At 49.5% G+C, this 16,087-nt stretch overlaps 2 protein-coding genes across 2 annotated transcripts in view; both read left to right on the plus strand.

Moving 5' to 3' along the window:
• CFAP61 (cilia and flagella associated protein 61) overlaps positions 1-6,013 on the plus strand; it is a 295,349-nt gene extending 289,336 nt beyond the window's left edge. The window contains exon 27 of the mRNA XM_045805725.2: positions 5,031-6,013. Within this exon, the coding sequence (XP_045661681.1) occupies positions 5,031-5,231 (201 nt within the window). The 3' untranslated portion in view covers positions 5,232-6,013. The remainder of the gene's footprint in view (positions 1-5,030) is intronic.
• Positions 6,014-13,129: 7,116 nt separating this feature from the next.
• Positions 13,130-15,752, plus strand: INSM1 (INSM transcriptional repressor 1). The gene has a single exon (XM_045810490.2). The coding sequence runs from the start codon at positions 13,130-13,132 to the stop codon at positions 14,663-14,665; it is 1,536 nt and encodes a 511-aa protein (XP_045666446.2). The 3' UTR covers positions 14,666-15,752.
• Positions 15,753-16,087: the final 335 nt, after the last annotated feature.

Genomic DNA, 16,087 nt, shown 5'->3' on the forward strand with positions numbered 1-16,087 from the left:
TAAGTCAAGCAGAGAAAGCCAATTATCATATGGTTTCACTCATTTATGGAACATAACAAATAGCAGGGAGATCAGCAGGAGAAGGGAGGGAAGATTGAAGGGGGCGGTAAACAGAAGGGGGAATGAACCACGAGAGACTATGGACTCTGGGAAACAAACTGAGGGCTTCAGAGGGGAGGGGGATAGGCTGGTGATGGGTATTAAGAAGGGCACATATTGCATGGAGCACTGGGTGTTATATGCAAATAATGAATCATGGAACACTACCTCAAAAACTAAGGATGTACTGTATGGTGACTAACATAATATAATAAAAAATTATTATTAAAATAAGACCTGGGGAATTCAATATCACACTTTCAATAATGGATAGTACAACCAGATAGAAGATCAATAAGGAAATAGGGGACTTAACACTCTAAAAAACCAAATAGACCTAACAGATAAACACAAAACACTCTACTCAACAACAGCAGAATGAACATTGTTCTTAAGCATATACGGAACATTCTGCAAGAGAGGCCATATGTTGGGCCACAAAGCAAGTGTCAATAAATTTTAAAAGATTAAATCATACAAAGTATATTCTCCAACTGCAATGGAATAAAACTGGAAATCAAAAAAGAAGGAAAAAATTTCACAAAATTGTGGAAATTAAAAACAGACTCTTAAGCAACTTCTTTGATTTTAAAGAAGTCAATGAGATATTAGAAATGCTTAGAAACAAATGAAAACAAAACCACAACATACCGAAAGTAATGGGATACAGCTAAAGCAGTTTTCAGAGGGAAATTCGTAGCTGTGAATGCCCAGAGTTGTAAAAAGGAAATATCTCAAATCACTAACCTAATTTTATGCTTCAAGGAAACCTAACTAAACCCCATGCTAGCAGAAGGAAGGAAATTATAAAAATTAGAGTAGAGATTAATGAAAGAGGGAGTAGAAAACCAACAGAGAAAACTGGTGAAACCAAAAGATAGTTCTTTGAAAAAATCAACAAAATTAACAAGCCTTTAGCTAGACTAAGGATAAAGACTCTAATTACTAAAATCAGAAATGAAAGTGGGAGGGGTGCCTGGGTGACTCCAGTCAGTTGAGTGTCTGACTCTCGATTTCAGCTCAGGTCAAGATCTCAGGGTTATGAGATTGAGTCCCGAGTTGTGCTCCACTCTGGGCATGGGGCCTGCTTAAGATTGTCCCTTTCCCTCTTCCTCTCTTAAAGAAAAAAAAAAGTGAAAGTGGGAACATTTCCACTGATCTTACAGAAAAAACAAAGGATTATAAGAGAATATTGTGAACAACTGTATGCCAACCAACTAGATAGATAACCTGGATGAAATGGACTAACTTCTAGGAACATACAAACTAAAAAACTGATGCAAAAGAAATTTAAAAAAATCTCAACAGACCTATAATAAGTGAAGGTATCAACTCGGCAATCAAAAACTTCATGACAGAGAAAAGCTCAAGACCAGATGGCAAATTCTACCAAACATTTAAAGAAGAATTAACAGTAATCCTTCTCTAACTTCTCAAAAAAAAAATGAAGAGAAAGGAATACTTTCCAGCCCATTCTTTGAGGCCAGCATTACCCTGATACCAAAGCCAAATACATCAAAAGGGAAGAGAACTACAGACCAATAGCCCTTATGAATTTAGACCTAAAAATCTTCAACAGAATACTAGCCAACTAAATCCAACAGTATATCAAAAGGATTATACACCATGGCCAACTGAGATTTACTCCAGGAATGTAAGAGTGGTTCACCATATAAAAATCAATCAGTGTAATATACCACATTAACAGAATGAAGGGAGAAAAAATGCTGTCGTCTCCATTGATACAGAAAAAAACATTTGACTAAATCATACATTCTTTCATGGTAAAACACACACACTAAAAATCTTAGGAATAAAAGGGAACTGCCTCAACCTGATAAAGGGTATTTATGAAAAACCTCCAGCTAATATCACACTCAGTGAAAGACTGAAAGCTTTAGCTCTGGGATCTGGAACAAGACAAGGATGCCTGCTTTCACCATTTACATTCAACATTGTACTGGAAATTCTAGCCAGAGCAATTAGGCAGGAAAAAGAATCAAAAGGCATCCACATTGGAAAGGAAGAAGTAAAACCATTTTCTGAGATACTATGATCGTATATGTAGAAAATCGGAAAGAAGCTACAAAACACTAGAGCTAATAAATGAATTCAGCAAAGCTACAGGATACAACATCAACACACAATCGTCAGTTGTCTACATTAGCAATGAATAATCCAAAGGTAGAATTAAGAAAACAATTCTATGTACAATAGCATCAAAAAGAATAAAATACTTGGGAATAAATTTAAACAGGAGGTGTAAGATTTGTACACTGAAAACCTCAAAACATTTCTGAAAGAAATTAAAGCAGAACTAAATAAATGGAAAGACGTTTGTGTTCATGAATTGAAGACTTAATATAGTTAAAATGGCAGCATTCCGCAAAGCCATGTATACATTTAATGCAATCCTAGAAAAATCCCAATGGCATCTTTTGCAGAAATGGAAAAATTCATAGGAAATGCAAGAGACTCCAAATAGCCAAAACAAACTTGGAAATAAAAAAAGTTGAAGGACTTACACTTTGCAATTTGAAAACTTACTATAATTCAGCAGTAACCAGGACAGCATGGTACTTGCATAAGGACAGATATATAGGTCAATGGAATAAAATCGATAATCTAGAAGTGAAACAATTTCACATGGAAAGATTTATATCATTAATCATTAGGGAAATGCAAATCAGAACTACAATGAGATACCACTTCCCACCCACTAGAATGGTTATCGTAAAAAGAAAAAGGAAATAACAAGTGTTGGCACTAGACGATCTTACTGAAAAGGGGAGATGGTCACACTGAGGGGGGGAGATAGTCACACTGAGGGGACATGGTCACACTGAGGGGAGATGGTCACACTGAGGGGGAGATGGTTACACTGAGTGGAGATGGTCACACGGAGAAGACACACTATAAAAGACAAATCCACAAAAATCTGTTTACAATCTAGAGAGTATTTGTCTTAGATAAAAGCTCCATTTTGTGATTTTATAGTATTTACCCCATTGTCAGAACAGCACCACACATCATGAACCCCAAATCTTCTATAATTTTGGTAAAGTCATTTTTGCAAAGTCATTTTTGCTTGATACAGTTCTCTGAAAAACTAAGGAATCTTGTGGAATAAATGCTTGGGGACATTCTAGCAGGATGCAAATGTTTCAGCACCTCTAATATTAGGTCCTGAGCATCGGGTGCCTTTTTCTCTGTCACTGTTTTGTTGCACTGATATAAATCTGAAGTCCTCTGAGCCCCAGTGACAAGTGAAGTGTGTGTAATCTCCAACACCTGGTAGTGTCTCACTTAAATGATCAAATGATAATTCTGTTATGCTTCCATAACGTTTGAACCTATTTTCCTATCTATAAAATTCTTACTATTAATAAATTAATGATCCGTTAGAACTCTGCGAGTCATCTACTTTTTTCCTGTTCAAAATTAAAATTATTGGAAGTTTAAGTAAATATACCATCAAAGTCCCCGTGACTCTTCTGTTAGGGTAATTTGGAATTACTGTAGTGTTCAGAATGCAGACAGCTCAAACCTTGGAGACGTGAATTATATAACAACCTTCTATCAATGGGCAGGTGTATGATGAAGCAAATAGGGTAAAACATTAACCCTATGGAACCCAGTGGTGTGTGTGCCGGTGCTAAGTGTACAATTCAGTCAACTTGCCTCTGTTTGAATACTTCTATAATAAAACGTTGGGAAATCTCCTAATATATTACAGATATGCACAGCATATCTCAACTTTAAATAGCTATTCTCTCTAAGCTTTATCTTTTTTATAATAATATTTTTTATTATATTATTTTAGTCACCATACAGTACATCCCCGGTTTCCGATGTAAAGTTCGATGATTCATTAGTTGCGTATAACACCCAGTGCACCATGCAATACGTGCCCTCCTTACTACCCATCACCAGTCTATCCCATTCCCCCATCCCCCTCCCCTCTGAAGCCCTCAGTTTGTTTCTCATAGTCCATAGTCTCTCATGTTTCATTCCCCCTTCTGATTACCCCCCCTTTCTTTATCCCTTTCTTCCCCTACTGATCTTCCTAGTTCTTATGTTCCATAGATGAGAGAAGCCATATGATAATTGCCTTTCTCTTCTAAGCCTTATCTTTAAAGATGTCAATGAAATTTGACTTGACTAAGAATTTAAGAGCTTTTTAAATCCTATTTCTTGAGAAGACGGTAATCATGTGAAACATCTAGAAGTTTTCATGTAAAAATGTTTAATCACTTCCTTTCTTATTTTTAAAACAAGTGTGATCTACAGATAATTTTTATCTGAATATTAAGAACTCAAGGGGCGCCTGGGTAGCGCAGTCGTTAAGCGTCTGCCTTCGGCTCAGGGCGTGATCCTGGCGTTCCAGGATCGAGTCCCACATCGGGCTCCTCGGCTAGGAGCCTGCTTCTTCCTCTCCCACTCCCCCTGCTTGTGTTCCCTCTCTCGCTGGCTGTCTCTCTGTCACATAAATAAATAAAAAATCTTTAAAAAAAAAAAAAGAACTCAAAATTACTATTCTTGCTGAACACTGAGAACATTACGCCAGGTGCAGTAGGACAGTCACAAGAGGACTAATGCTGTTTGATAATACTTATATGAAGTACCCAGAGTAGTAGATTCACAGACAGAAAGTAGAGGTACATAGCACAATTCTGTTTTCTTCATAATTGGATGACTTTCTTATATATGTGTCCTTGGTTACCACTTAAATTATCCTTTATATTTTAAAAAAATGGTTAAAGCGGTAGATCTTATGTGTATTTTGCCACAATTAAAAATAAAAAATTTAAAAAGCTAGGGGGAAAAAAAGACCATCCTTAGGAAGATGAGCGCTCTTTTTCATTTTAGTGAAACTGCCCTCTTATTGTCCAAGTAATTTCTGTTATCTGGCCTCTTCCTGTGTTTTCCAGGAGGAAGACCTTCCTTCCATAGAACAGCTAGCCCGGCAGATAGAAGATGAGGAAATTAACCTGAATGAGAAGCCCAGGAAATATCTCAAAAGAGTCTTCCAGGAAACCATCTACAAGTCACTGGTGGAGAAGAGCATTCTTGACTACCTGCACTATAATCACTACCACCTGCCCATGTACGCATGGCCAGGCATCATTTAGTTGTGGCCACGGTCTCCACTTTATTGTGTTCACACGTGGAGTTCCTGGAAGTGCTCAGTATAAATAGGAAACCTCTCTGAAGCCTGGCTTGACTACCAAGCACCATTGTGGTTTAGTGACTTCTTTTCCGCCTCCACAAACGCCTGTAGTTTTCTATCGTCCCAGTAGGTGGCGCCCGGCCGTGGGTCTCTATTCTGGGGCAGGGAGCCGCTTTTGAACACCAGGCGTGTTCCAGTGCAGAATAATCCATTTCAGCAATAAAATGGGACGCACTGTGTAAGACTTGTTTTTACGTTGGGTCTGACAGATTTCCGGAAATGCCCTGCCACCAATTTTGTTAGTTCTTCCCGTTTACCCAGTAATACTCCTGGGTGATGAAAAAGAAAACCACGTGCCTAGTATGGAAAATCGGTGAAACAGATGATGAGATATTAGCCCTGTAATCCAACATCATATGTGAGCTTTGAAAATAAGGCAGCTCCTATCACAATTTCTGTATTTTAACGTTGTAGGTTATGAGAACAAAAACTCTAAGATCACACAGGCTCACACACAGGTTTTAGATGAGAAAATAGTAGTGGGAAATCAGTGTAGTTCATTTCCTTTGACCCTTCGCACTGTTGCTTTGCACCGGGGCCTCTGGTACGAGTCACTTGTAACGTGGCTCAGAAACCCTCTTTCTTATAAATAAAGCAAATTTTGTGCCCACTAGAAAACATAGGGGTGGAGGAACAACAATAGTTTTTATTTGGGTCTCTTTTAATAGATAGCCTGACACAATTCACGACTGAATTTTTGATCAACAGGGCTTAAAATTGTTTTTCATGGATGCAATTGCAGTTTTTCAAGTTTTATGTATTTATATTAACGTTTAGCCAAAGTTGGCACAATTACAAGGGTCACACAGCTATTAGGAGGGAAAATCAGGGACACCTGCATGGCTCAGTCGGTTGGGCGTTTGCCTTTGGCTCAGGTCATGATCCCGAGGTCCTGGGATCGAGTCCCGCATCGGGCTCCATGCTGGGTGAGGAGCCTGCTTCTCCCTCTGCTTGTGCTCTCTCTCTCAAATAAATAAAAAATCTTAAAAAAAAACTTTTAAAAAAAAGGAGGGAAAATCATAGTTGGTGATACAGAATTATACACCCACTATCAAACTGATACTTCTCAAAAGGGAAATTTAGATTCCAATTTTTCTGAGGCAAGCAAAAGCAAGAACTAAAGTCTGCTAATTCCTTCACACAGATGTTTCACACATGCATGGGTCGTTTAGAGGGAGGCCCAGCTTCGGCCACGTGCTACAAACAGTATAACTTGAATGGAGAAAAGTCCCTACCGGTTGGCTCTTCAAACTGCAAACCAACACACATGGAACCATATCTCAGGGGCTGGTGAATAAGGCAGCTTGAGGATCTATCCCCCCACCCTTAGCCCCCTTCCCCTGAGAGGTCCTGGGTCAAATTCATCAGTAAATGCAGCAAGTTTCTATGACAGGACCTGGGACCCTTGGGTGAGATTAACTGAACAACCTCAAAGGATCAACAGTTAGGATTTCTGCAACCAAGTATTACCATCAAAAGCCTTCTAGTTACATAAATGTGACCCCCCTTGACAATGCTGACCTTAAAATTGAATCATGCATTCATACGATAGCAAGTTTTTCTTTGCTGCTTTTTAAAAAGTAGGCTTGGATTTGAAAAATGTGCAGAATGGGTTTTAGTCTACAAAATGTCTGGCGAGGTCATTCTCACCATCGTCCCGTATTCACGAAGTGAGTCATTTCCCAAGTCTGGGCAGGAACTTTAGCATCTCTGTTGCACGTCAGCATTTTACCACCCAAGGACAACTTTTCTAAAAGTAAGAGAAGAACCCAAGGGTCATTGATTTGGCCTTGACATTGGCCGTGTTCAGGGCTTCGAGAGAATAAAGATATTTACTCCTCACTGATGATAAAGCCTGGCCAAAGAAAGGGCTTCAGAGAGAACAATATTTGGACTTCTCTGTGCGTGCACAGGCATCGATTCTGTAGAGACAGATGAATGCGCGAAGTCCCTGCATATTTCAGCACAGAGTTGGGGGCATCTCGGGCTCCAAGGCTGATCTTGGAATTCTATAGTTTTGAACAAAGCACAGTGACAAGAAAACACCAAAGTTAATTTCCCCCAAGTTTTATTCCCCCCAAATCACATGCACCTGCCATGCTTCACAGAGGCCTCTGATGCTGGTATGTGGGTTTGTGATAGAGTACACCCACCCCTTTCCAAAAATGGCTCCTTGTACCCAAATATCACAGGAAGGCCAAAGAAAAATAAAAGATGAGCTGACAGAGGAAAGGGAGCGCTGCATGGAGGAGAAAATGTAAAGCCAGCCAGTCAATATTTATCCTTAGAAGAAAAGTGTGTGTGTGTGTGTGTGTGTGTGAGAGAGAGAGAGAGAGAGAGAGAGAGAGAGGAAGGGAGGGAGAGAGCTCACCCCGCACCCGGTGAGGGAATGCTAGCCAAGAAGAAGGGAGAGGGTCTCGAAAGTGGCCGCTTGTGAGGAGCTGTTGATTGTTTTCTGGTTGAGAGAAGAGGTGATGATAAGGCTGGGATGCGGCGAGCCCGAGCGCCGGGACGGGCAGCGAGCCGGCAGCTGTATGCTAATGCTCACAGAAACCAAGCCTCCGCATTCCCCATTAAAGCCGGCGGCCAGGAGGCCACACATCACTGAACAAATAGGCTCTCTCTAGACAAATAAAATAACACACGTTGGCCTGCGGGGAGGGGGGAGAGCCAGAGGGGGAGAAGAGTGGGGGGAGAGGGAGGGAGGGGGGAAAGGGGAAGGGAAAAGAGATGGGGAGAGGAGAGCTGGGGAGGATAGGGACTGATGTGCGGCTGGGAGGGGAGAGGAGAGAGAGCAAGAGAGAAAGGGGTTGGGGGGGGGGGAGAGCCGCAGGGAGAGAACCGGAGAGAAAAAAAGGTGAGAGTCTAAGGGAGAGAGAGTTGAGGGTGCTGAGACAGAGAGTGGGAAGTGGGAAACCTGGGGTGGGGCAGCGAGTGTCACGAAGTGAGAGACAGGAGGGAGGGGTGGGGAAAGAGGCTAGGGGAGTAGGAGAAGGAGGAAAGGGGGACAGGAGGGATGGGAGTGGGACAGAAGAGGGAGGCAAGAGATAGGAGTCGCAGGGAGCTAAAGGGGGTAGGAGAGGAATACTGGACGCGGGGAAACAACACTTACACCCAAACCCCAAAGCAGCCACAAGAAAGGGGGCACTGAGGCCAAGGCGAAGTGTGCGCCCCTTCTGGCCCGAAGGGGACTGGCCACCTCTTGGTCCCCCCTGGGGCGGGCGACGAAGAGGAGGATCGGAGTCGTGGCCTTTCCGGTCAGTTTTTGCTGAGGGTGTTGTCGCTTCCTTTTCTGAGACGGCGGCGCGCGGGGAGTGGGGCCGCCGCTTCACAGGTGCAAGCAGTTCCCTCGTGCACCCCACGTTTAATGTCATCCTGGTCCGTTCAGTGCCATTCCAGCTCTAACTGTCATAATTCTCTGCTTTGGGCTTTTCCACATTTTCTGGCTTCGCCTTTGCCAGCCAAAGCCAACACCACCCTTCCCGTCCCGGGGCCCGGGAGCCTCTGGTCCCCCGCCCCTCCCAGGGTCCCACCCGAGGCAAAAACAAACAGCCCCGAGGGCACTTCACAGAGCGTGCAGTGGCCCCGACGGCACACTCGGGAGGATAAAAGAAGAGGCCAGCTACCCCGTCGGCCCCCGGCCGAATAATGGGTGCGCAGCAGATTGCCGGGGGCACTCGAAACTCGAGGGGAGGGAAATACTTGAGCGCGGTCCCTCCCCGCGCCCTGCGGAAGGCGCAGCCTCGCGGATTCTCCCTTGTTCGCTCTCTTTCAAGCACTCTCCTTTTGTGTGGAATTATTTAAACGAGAGATCCATGGCAGCTTTATGCTAATATGCCGAACAAAGGCAACGGCCCGCGGGCGGGGGCCCGGAAGGTTCCTGGAGGCCCGACCGGGCCGGGCGGGGTGGCGGGCGGGCGGGCTGCGCGTGTCTCTCGCGTGCCCCTGGGACTGACACAACAACCCCTCATTCCTGCAAACACAAAGCCTCTCCCGGGCTCGGGCCCCGCGCTCGCCCTGTTCACTGGGGCGCGGGCCCCTCCGGGACCTGACGGCTGGTTCGGCGGCGGTAACGAGCGGTTCAGGCCGGGTCGCGGCTGGTGGGCACGGAGGGCCTGGGGTGGGGCTTCTGTGAGTCCCGGAGAAGGGTCCACAGCAGAGTGGGGATAGGGATGTTGGCGGGGAGCGCTGTCAACCCCCTCTCGCCCCTCCGAGTGTCTCTAAACTCGCAGCGCGGTAGGATTGCGGACCCTCCCGTCTCCGCCTCTCAGGAGCTCAGTGGCCGCCTGGACAACTCGACACCCCACCGGACAATTCCTAGGCCGAAATCCCCCGCTTTGGCGCCTATTTCCAAGCTTCGCGCTTTCGAGAAGCTCCCCGGAGCTAGACTCTTGAGCTGGGGTTCACAGTGAACCCCCGCGCGCTCCCCGACGGCTACTTGGGAAACCAGTATCCCCCCCAAAAAAAAAAAAAATTAAAGAGCCTGGCCCTGCGGCCGTCAAAGGAAGAACCCGCAGCGGGGTCTGCAGGGACGAGAAGCAATGAGGCTGCCGAATGTTTCCAAAGCGCTGGCCCGGACCGACTCCACAGAAAGGGGAGGAGTCTCCTGAGGCCTGGGAAGGACACTTCGGGGACCTGCCTTGCATCCCTCTGTTCGCCGACTCCGGTGAACCTTCTCTGGAGGGAGGCAAAGCTGTGCTCAGTGTTTCCGCGACCCAACTCCACGCGGCGCCCACTCGGAATCGCAGTGCGTAAAGGCCGGCCGCCGAGGCGCAGCGTGGTGGCTCTTTGCCCTTCTCAGTAGAAGACAAATGTTTCGACCCGAAGCCCCCATAGGGACGGGGGACTGCAGGCGCGCAGATTCTGAGAAATGAGATCACTCAGAAGACAACGGAAACTTATAACCAGGTCCAAGGCTGTACATACTTGGAGGTTGCTGGTGTTTGCGTGCGCCCTCAGCCTAATTCTTCCCCAGTGCTGAGACATGAAATTAGTTTCAAATACTAGCATCTTTCAAGTTTCCGTTTATTTCGACCGTACTCGTCTGAAAGCAGATTTCACTTTCCCTGGCAAGACTAAAAACCACAAACTAAGCAAAAGATCCATTGAATCTCAGTATCTCAATAGTGTTCAATAGATTCTCTAGGCTTAATTCAGAACCCGTTTGAATTCGCTGCATTCAGGAAGGATTTCGCTTTGGTTTGGTTTTTTTGCCTCCACCCCCCGCCCTCTTTACAATTATGCGTGTTGTTATTTTTAAAGGATTCACAAGGTGACTAACTCGCTGTTATCTGTTGAATGAAAGCAGTGTTACACATGCAAGACCAAATACCCTGCAGTCAGTTGGGGACAGCGTGCGGAGCCCCCGCCCTATTATTCCACAATCCAGATGGGACTCGTGATTAGAAAATAAAATTGGCCAAAGCTGTCCCGGAATCCCTCTCCTACTTCTAATTTCATCAGCAGTATTAATCAGCGCTCAAAAGAGCAAGGAAGTAACATCAGTTACTTTTAGATTGAAACATATTTATAAATTTTAGATAAACTCATTTTAGAATTTCTAACTTTTCGAGGATTAGCATTCACCACAGTTAGCATTTTTAAAACGAGGGTGAGAGCTTTCAAAATATATTCCATTATATGTATTCTTCTCTTTTTAGTCTGAGTTTAAAAAAGATCACAAACATAAAATCATCAAATATCTTTCCTTTTGGTTAACCCTTTGAATACGCCTAACAATTGCCCCATTACAACTTATTGCTCACGTGGATTCTTAAAAAAAAAATTAAAAATCTGCTTAATTTCCCCGCCAGGGTATTTTCAGAGGGAAAATCCAAAAATAATTAAATACCTTCAGTGGCATTAAGCATAAGCAAAACTCAGCATAATCTATATAGGTGCACAGAGCTTTCCAGAAAAAAAATGTCCGTTTCCTTCTCTCTCAATAAAGTGGGTGACATTTTCCTCACAACATAATGACATTTTCTGCGGCTTTGCTATTTGTTCCCTAGTGGTGGGTGATCAGGCCCACTACGAACTCTTGGGGTTCTGCCCCGGTCCCCCAAAGATTCTGCCTTTTGTGTTTCCTTGGGGCTGGGTTGGAAAGAGGATGAAGGCAAAGGGCCCGATCTGGGTCCAAACGGGGCTGCCCGGGTGGTGGGTAGGGGGTTGTGAGTGTGCGGATCCTCGCTGTTGTCTTTTCCTGGTGGCAAGGGGGGAGGCAGCTTGTCCTCTCCGAGGCCGCAGCCTGCCTCTGAGGACAGATTGCCCCACCTCCCCCCGGCCGGCAGCACGCGTCTCTTTTGCGTCCAGATTGGCCGCGACCGGCGCTCAATAGCGGGAGGTTAATTTCCTTCACAAAGGTGAAGGGGGCACGGCTCCGGGGGGCCCCCCCCGCGCCCAGACAGGCGGCCCCTTTATTCCGCTGCGCCTTGATTGGAGCCCTTGATTTAGCATCTGATGTCAGCCGGCAGACAAAATGCCCGCTCCGAATGAAAATGCATGAAGCGGCGCAAGGAGAGCGGAAACCAACTTCAGTGGGGCGCACGCGGCCGACCGCGCGTTTCGGCCTTTGGCCAACTCCTTCCGAATCAACCCAGCCCCGCGCCTCGCGGAGGCTCAGAGTGGCCTGGGCTGGGCTCCTCTAAGGATGCCAATCCTTGAGCTTCGGAGAACTTAAAAAAAAAAAAAAAGTTCAGAAATTCAAGTTCCTTTTGGAACCCAGCCTAACTTGCCCCCCTCCCCCGCCGCGCCCCGCCCCAGGGCTGCGCCTGCTGGCGATTAAAGAAGTGCGGTGCCAACTGTTTCTAAAACTAGAGATAAAACCCAGACGCACGCGGGCGCACGAAGGCCGTGGACGCAAACATCGCCCCCGGCAGCAGCCAGAAGGCCAGATCCTCTACCCAAGTTTGGAACCCCAGGGTCCCATTTTCGCTTGAGTCCTGGGTCCCGTGGCCCACCAGGCCGACACTCTCGGTCGCCTGGGCTTTGCCGCTATTTTCGATTTTTGATAATTTCCCAAGCACCAGGCGGAGTCCCTGCGCCTCCCCGACCCCTCTCCCGCCCCAGCAGCCCCACTCAGATCTCCCCCGCGCCTGCTGCTGCCCACCGCCGCCCCTACCCAATCAGCGCACACAACTTCCCCCTCCGCTCCGGCTCGCGGATTGAACCCTCCTGACATATTTGGGGCCATTCTTCTCCTTTGTTGCTATTTTGCTCGCGACCCGCGGGTAATCCCCGCGCGGGAGGGGGGCGTGCATTGTCGTGCTGATGGACGGGCCCATTTGGCGGCTCCGCGCCCCCCGGAGGAGAGACACAAAGCCCAGGCACGTGCGCCTCCCCATAGAGGAGCAGCAGACCGTGAAGGGAGGCGGGGCCGGGCGTGTGCCTGGGCCGGGCGGGGCGGCGGCGCCGGGCGGGGCGGCAGCGGGGCGCGCGCGGGGGCCCGCGCCCTCAGGTACATCTGCCGCACCTACCGGGCGACCCCCGAGTCCCGGCCCCCTTTTTGCCGCCCCGTCGCCCTCCCACCCGACCAGGCGGAGGAGCTGCGGGCGCGCTGATTGGCTCCGGGGGAAGCGGGAGGCGAGAACAATGGCCCCCTCCCCCAGTTAAAAGGGAGCGGCTCCCGGGCCCGGGGACAGGGACGCGCGTGCAGGGCGCAGAGCCGGGCCGAGCCGCCGCCGGCGCCACGCGAGTCCCGCAGCCGCCGCGCCCGGGCCATGGGCCGGGGGCACTAAGGGCCGCCAGGGCCGAGCGCGGAGGTGGGACAGAGCCAGTGCCTTGCCCTCGCGCCGCGCCAACATGCCCCGCGGCTTCCTGGTGAAGCGCAGCAAGAAGTCCACGCCCGTGTCCTACCGGGTCCGCGGCGGCGAGGACGGCGACCGCGCGCTGCTGCTCTCGCCTGGCTGCGGGGGCGCCCGAGCCTCGCCCCCGGCGCAGAGCCCGGGGCCGGGACCGCTGCTGCCGCCCGCCGAGCGCGCCCATGCGGCGCTCGCTGCCGCGCTCGCCTGCGCGCCGGGCCCGCCGCCGCCCCCGCCGGGCCCGCGGGCCGCGCACTTCGGCAACCCTGAGGCCGCGCACCCGGCGCCGCTCTACAGCCCCACGCGGCCCGTGAGCCGCGAGCACGAGAAGCACAAGTACTTCGAGCGCAGCTTCAACCTCGGGTCGCCGGTCTCGGCCGAGTCCTTCCCCACGCCCGCCGCTCTGCTCGGAGGCGGTGGCGGCGGCGGCGGCGCGAACGGCACGGGCGGCGGCGGCACCTGCGGCGGCGACCCTCTGCTCTTCGCGCCCGCCGAGCTCAAGATGGGCACGGCGTTCTCCGCGGGCGCCGAGGCGGCCCGGGGCCCAGGGCCCGGGCCCCCGATGCCCCCCGCCGCCTCCCTGCGGCCCCCGGGCAAGCGGCCCGCGCCCCCCTCCGCCGCCGCCGCCGAGCCGCCAGCCAAGGTAGCCAAGGCCCCGGGCGCCAAGAAGCCCAAAGCCATCCGCAAGCTGCACTTCGAGGACGAGGTGACCACGTCGCCTGTGCTGGGGCTCAAGATCAAGGAGGGCCCGGTGGAAGCGCCGCGGGGCCGGGCGGGGGGCGCGGCGCGGCCGCTGGGCGAGTTCATCTGTCAGCTCTGCAAGGAGGAGTACGCCGACCCGTTCGCGCTGGCGCAGCACAAGTGCTCGCGCATTGTGCGCGTGGAGTACCGCTGCCCCGAGTGCGCCAAGGTCTTTAGCTGCCCAGCCAACCTGGCCTCGCACCGCCGCTGGCACAAACCGCGGCCTGCGCCCGCCGCCGCCCGCGTGTCGGAGCCTGACACCGCTGCCAGGGCTGAGGCGCGGGAGGCGACAGGCGGCGGCAGCGACCGCGACACCCCGAGCCCCGGCGGCGTGTCCGAGTCGGGCTCCGAGGACGGGCTCTACGAGTGCCACCACTGCGCCAAGAAGTTCCGCCGCCAGGCCTATCTGCGCAAGCACCTGCTGGCGCACCACCAGGCGCTGCAGGCCAAGGGCGGGCCGCCCGCACCTCCGGCTGAGGACCTACTGGCCTTGTACCCTGGGCCCGACGAGAAGGCGCCCCAGGAGGCGGCCGGCGACGGCGAGGCGGCCGGCGTGCTGGGCCTGAGCGCGTCCGCCGAGTGCCACCTGTGCCCGGTGTGCGGGGAGACATTCCCCAGCAAGGGCGCCCAGGAGCGCCACCTGCGCCTGCTGCACGCCGCCCAGGTGTTCCCCTGCAAGTACTGCCCGGCCACCTTCTACAGCTCGCCTGGTCTCACGCGGCACATCAACAAGTGCCACCCGTCAGAGAACAGACAGGTGATCCTCCTGCAGGTGCCCGTGCGTCCGGCCTGCTAGAGCGCGCCCTCCACCCCGCCCCCTCCCCCGAACTGTGCCTTCTCTTGGAGACCCACGAGGAGAGCGCGCCCTGCGCGCCCTGAACCCGCGTCCGCGCCCGGGGCGCCCACCCCCGGTGAAAGTGTTGTCTCCGCTTCTCTCGGTGTGGCGTGACGGTAACCCCGATCCTCTCGTTGTGACTCCTTTGCCCCCCCCCCTTTTGCGTTGTGTCCCCTTTCCCTCTTTGGCGCAACAGGAGCCAATCTCTTTCTGTACAAGAGAGAAAAGCTGTACGCGTTTGTCTCGTGGTTGGAAGCTTCCCCTTGGAGCGGAGAGCTGTTTTTCTTGCTAGTATTCGCTGTGTTCATGGTCTAGAAATGCGGTTTGCTCTCGCCTACCAATCTCTGCTCTCTATGTATGTAGCGTACGGGTTGTTTTGGGTGAATCTTGAGGAATAAATGCCTTTATATTTCACAGGCTGTAAATTGAACTTCCCACACGATTAGCTTTATTATGGCTTGTGAACTGCTGGAGTCTGGCTTTACCTTTTTGTATGTGAACAAATCAAATTGCTTAAAAAAGAGTTTTCTTTAGTATAGCCACAAATGCCTTGAACTGTTGTCTGTTTGGGATTGTTTTTGGGGGGAGGGAAGGGAATTTTCAGAAAATGCTGTAGAAACTGCCTCAATACTTCACGTAAGACTCTTTGGTTTGATCATCTTTGTTGAGGTAGGACTATATGAGTTCTCTCTAAATGTATATTTTGATTTATGAGTAATTGTTATTTATTCTTTATTTATTTATATTAATTATGAAGATTATGATATTATTTGATCGCAGATCTTTTTTTTTGTACGCTTCCCCCCCTTGCCACTCTTGACATTTCACTGTGCATTTTAGAAGAGAGCCTTTTTCTAAAGGGATCTGTTAAAAGTTTTAACTTTTATACCTATCTGAGCGAATTACAGACAACCTACCATTTTATTCTGCTTGGAGGGCCCCTGAAGCCCTCGTACAACTGACAGCTCTTACTTTTAAATGCAATCTCTTTTCTACATACATTATTTTCTTAATTGTTAGCTATTTATAGAAAGCTTCAATAGAACTGTTTCAACTGTATAACTATTTACTATTCAAATAAAAATATTTTCAAAGTCAAAGTAAGATGGATTTTTTTTTGCATCATGCGGCTTCCATAAGGATTTAAAATGATTTCTTAAATGTCTGGTTTTTATTAAAGAAAAAAAAAATCCCACCACCCTCACTAGGATCATGAATTTTAGAGCCAAGCCTGAACCTCTGGGGTCTGCTCTTCTGGCACTTCAAGGATGTCTCCTCAAAAACAGCCAGCTGGAGCTGAAGGCATGTCAGGGACCCTCAGACAGGCAGAAATGCACTGGAAGGTGGGGTTAGATGAAAGCCATGGAGATTTTTTCAGGGAAA

This window comes from Ursus americanus, chromosome 22 (assembly GCF_024610735.1).
Source record: "Ursus americanus isolate L20-20 chromosome 22, mUrsAme1.1.p, whole genome shotgun sequence".
NCBI lineage: Eukaryota > Metazoa > Chordata > Mammalia > Carnivora > Ursidae > Ursus > Ursus americanus.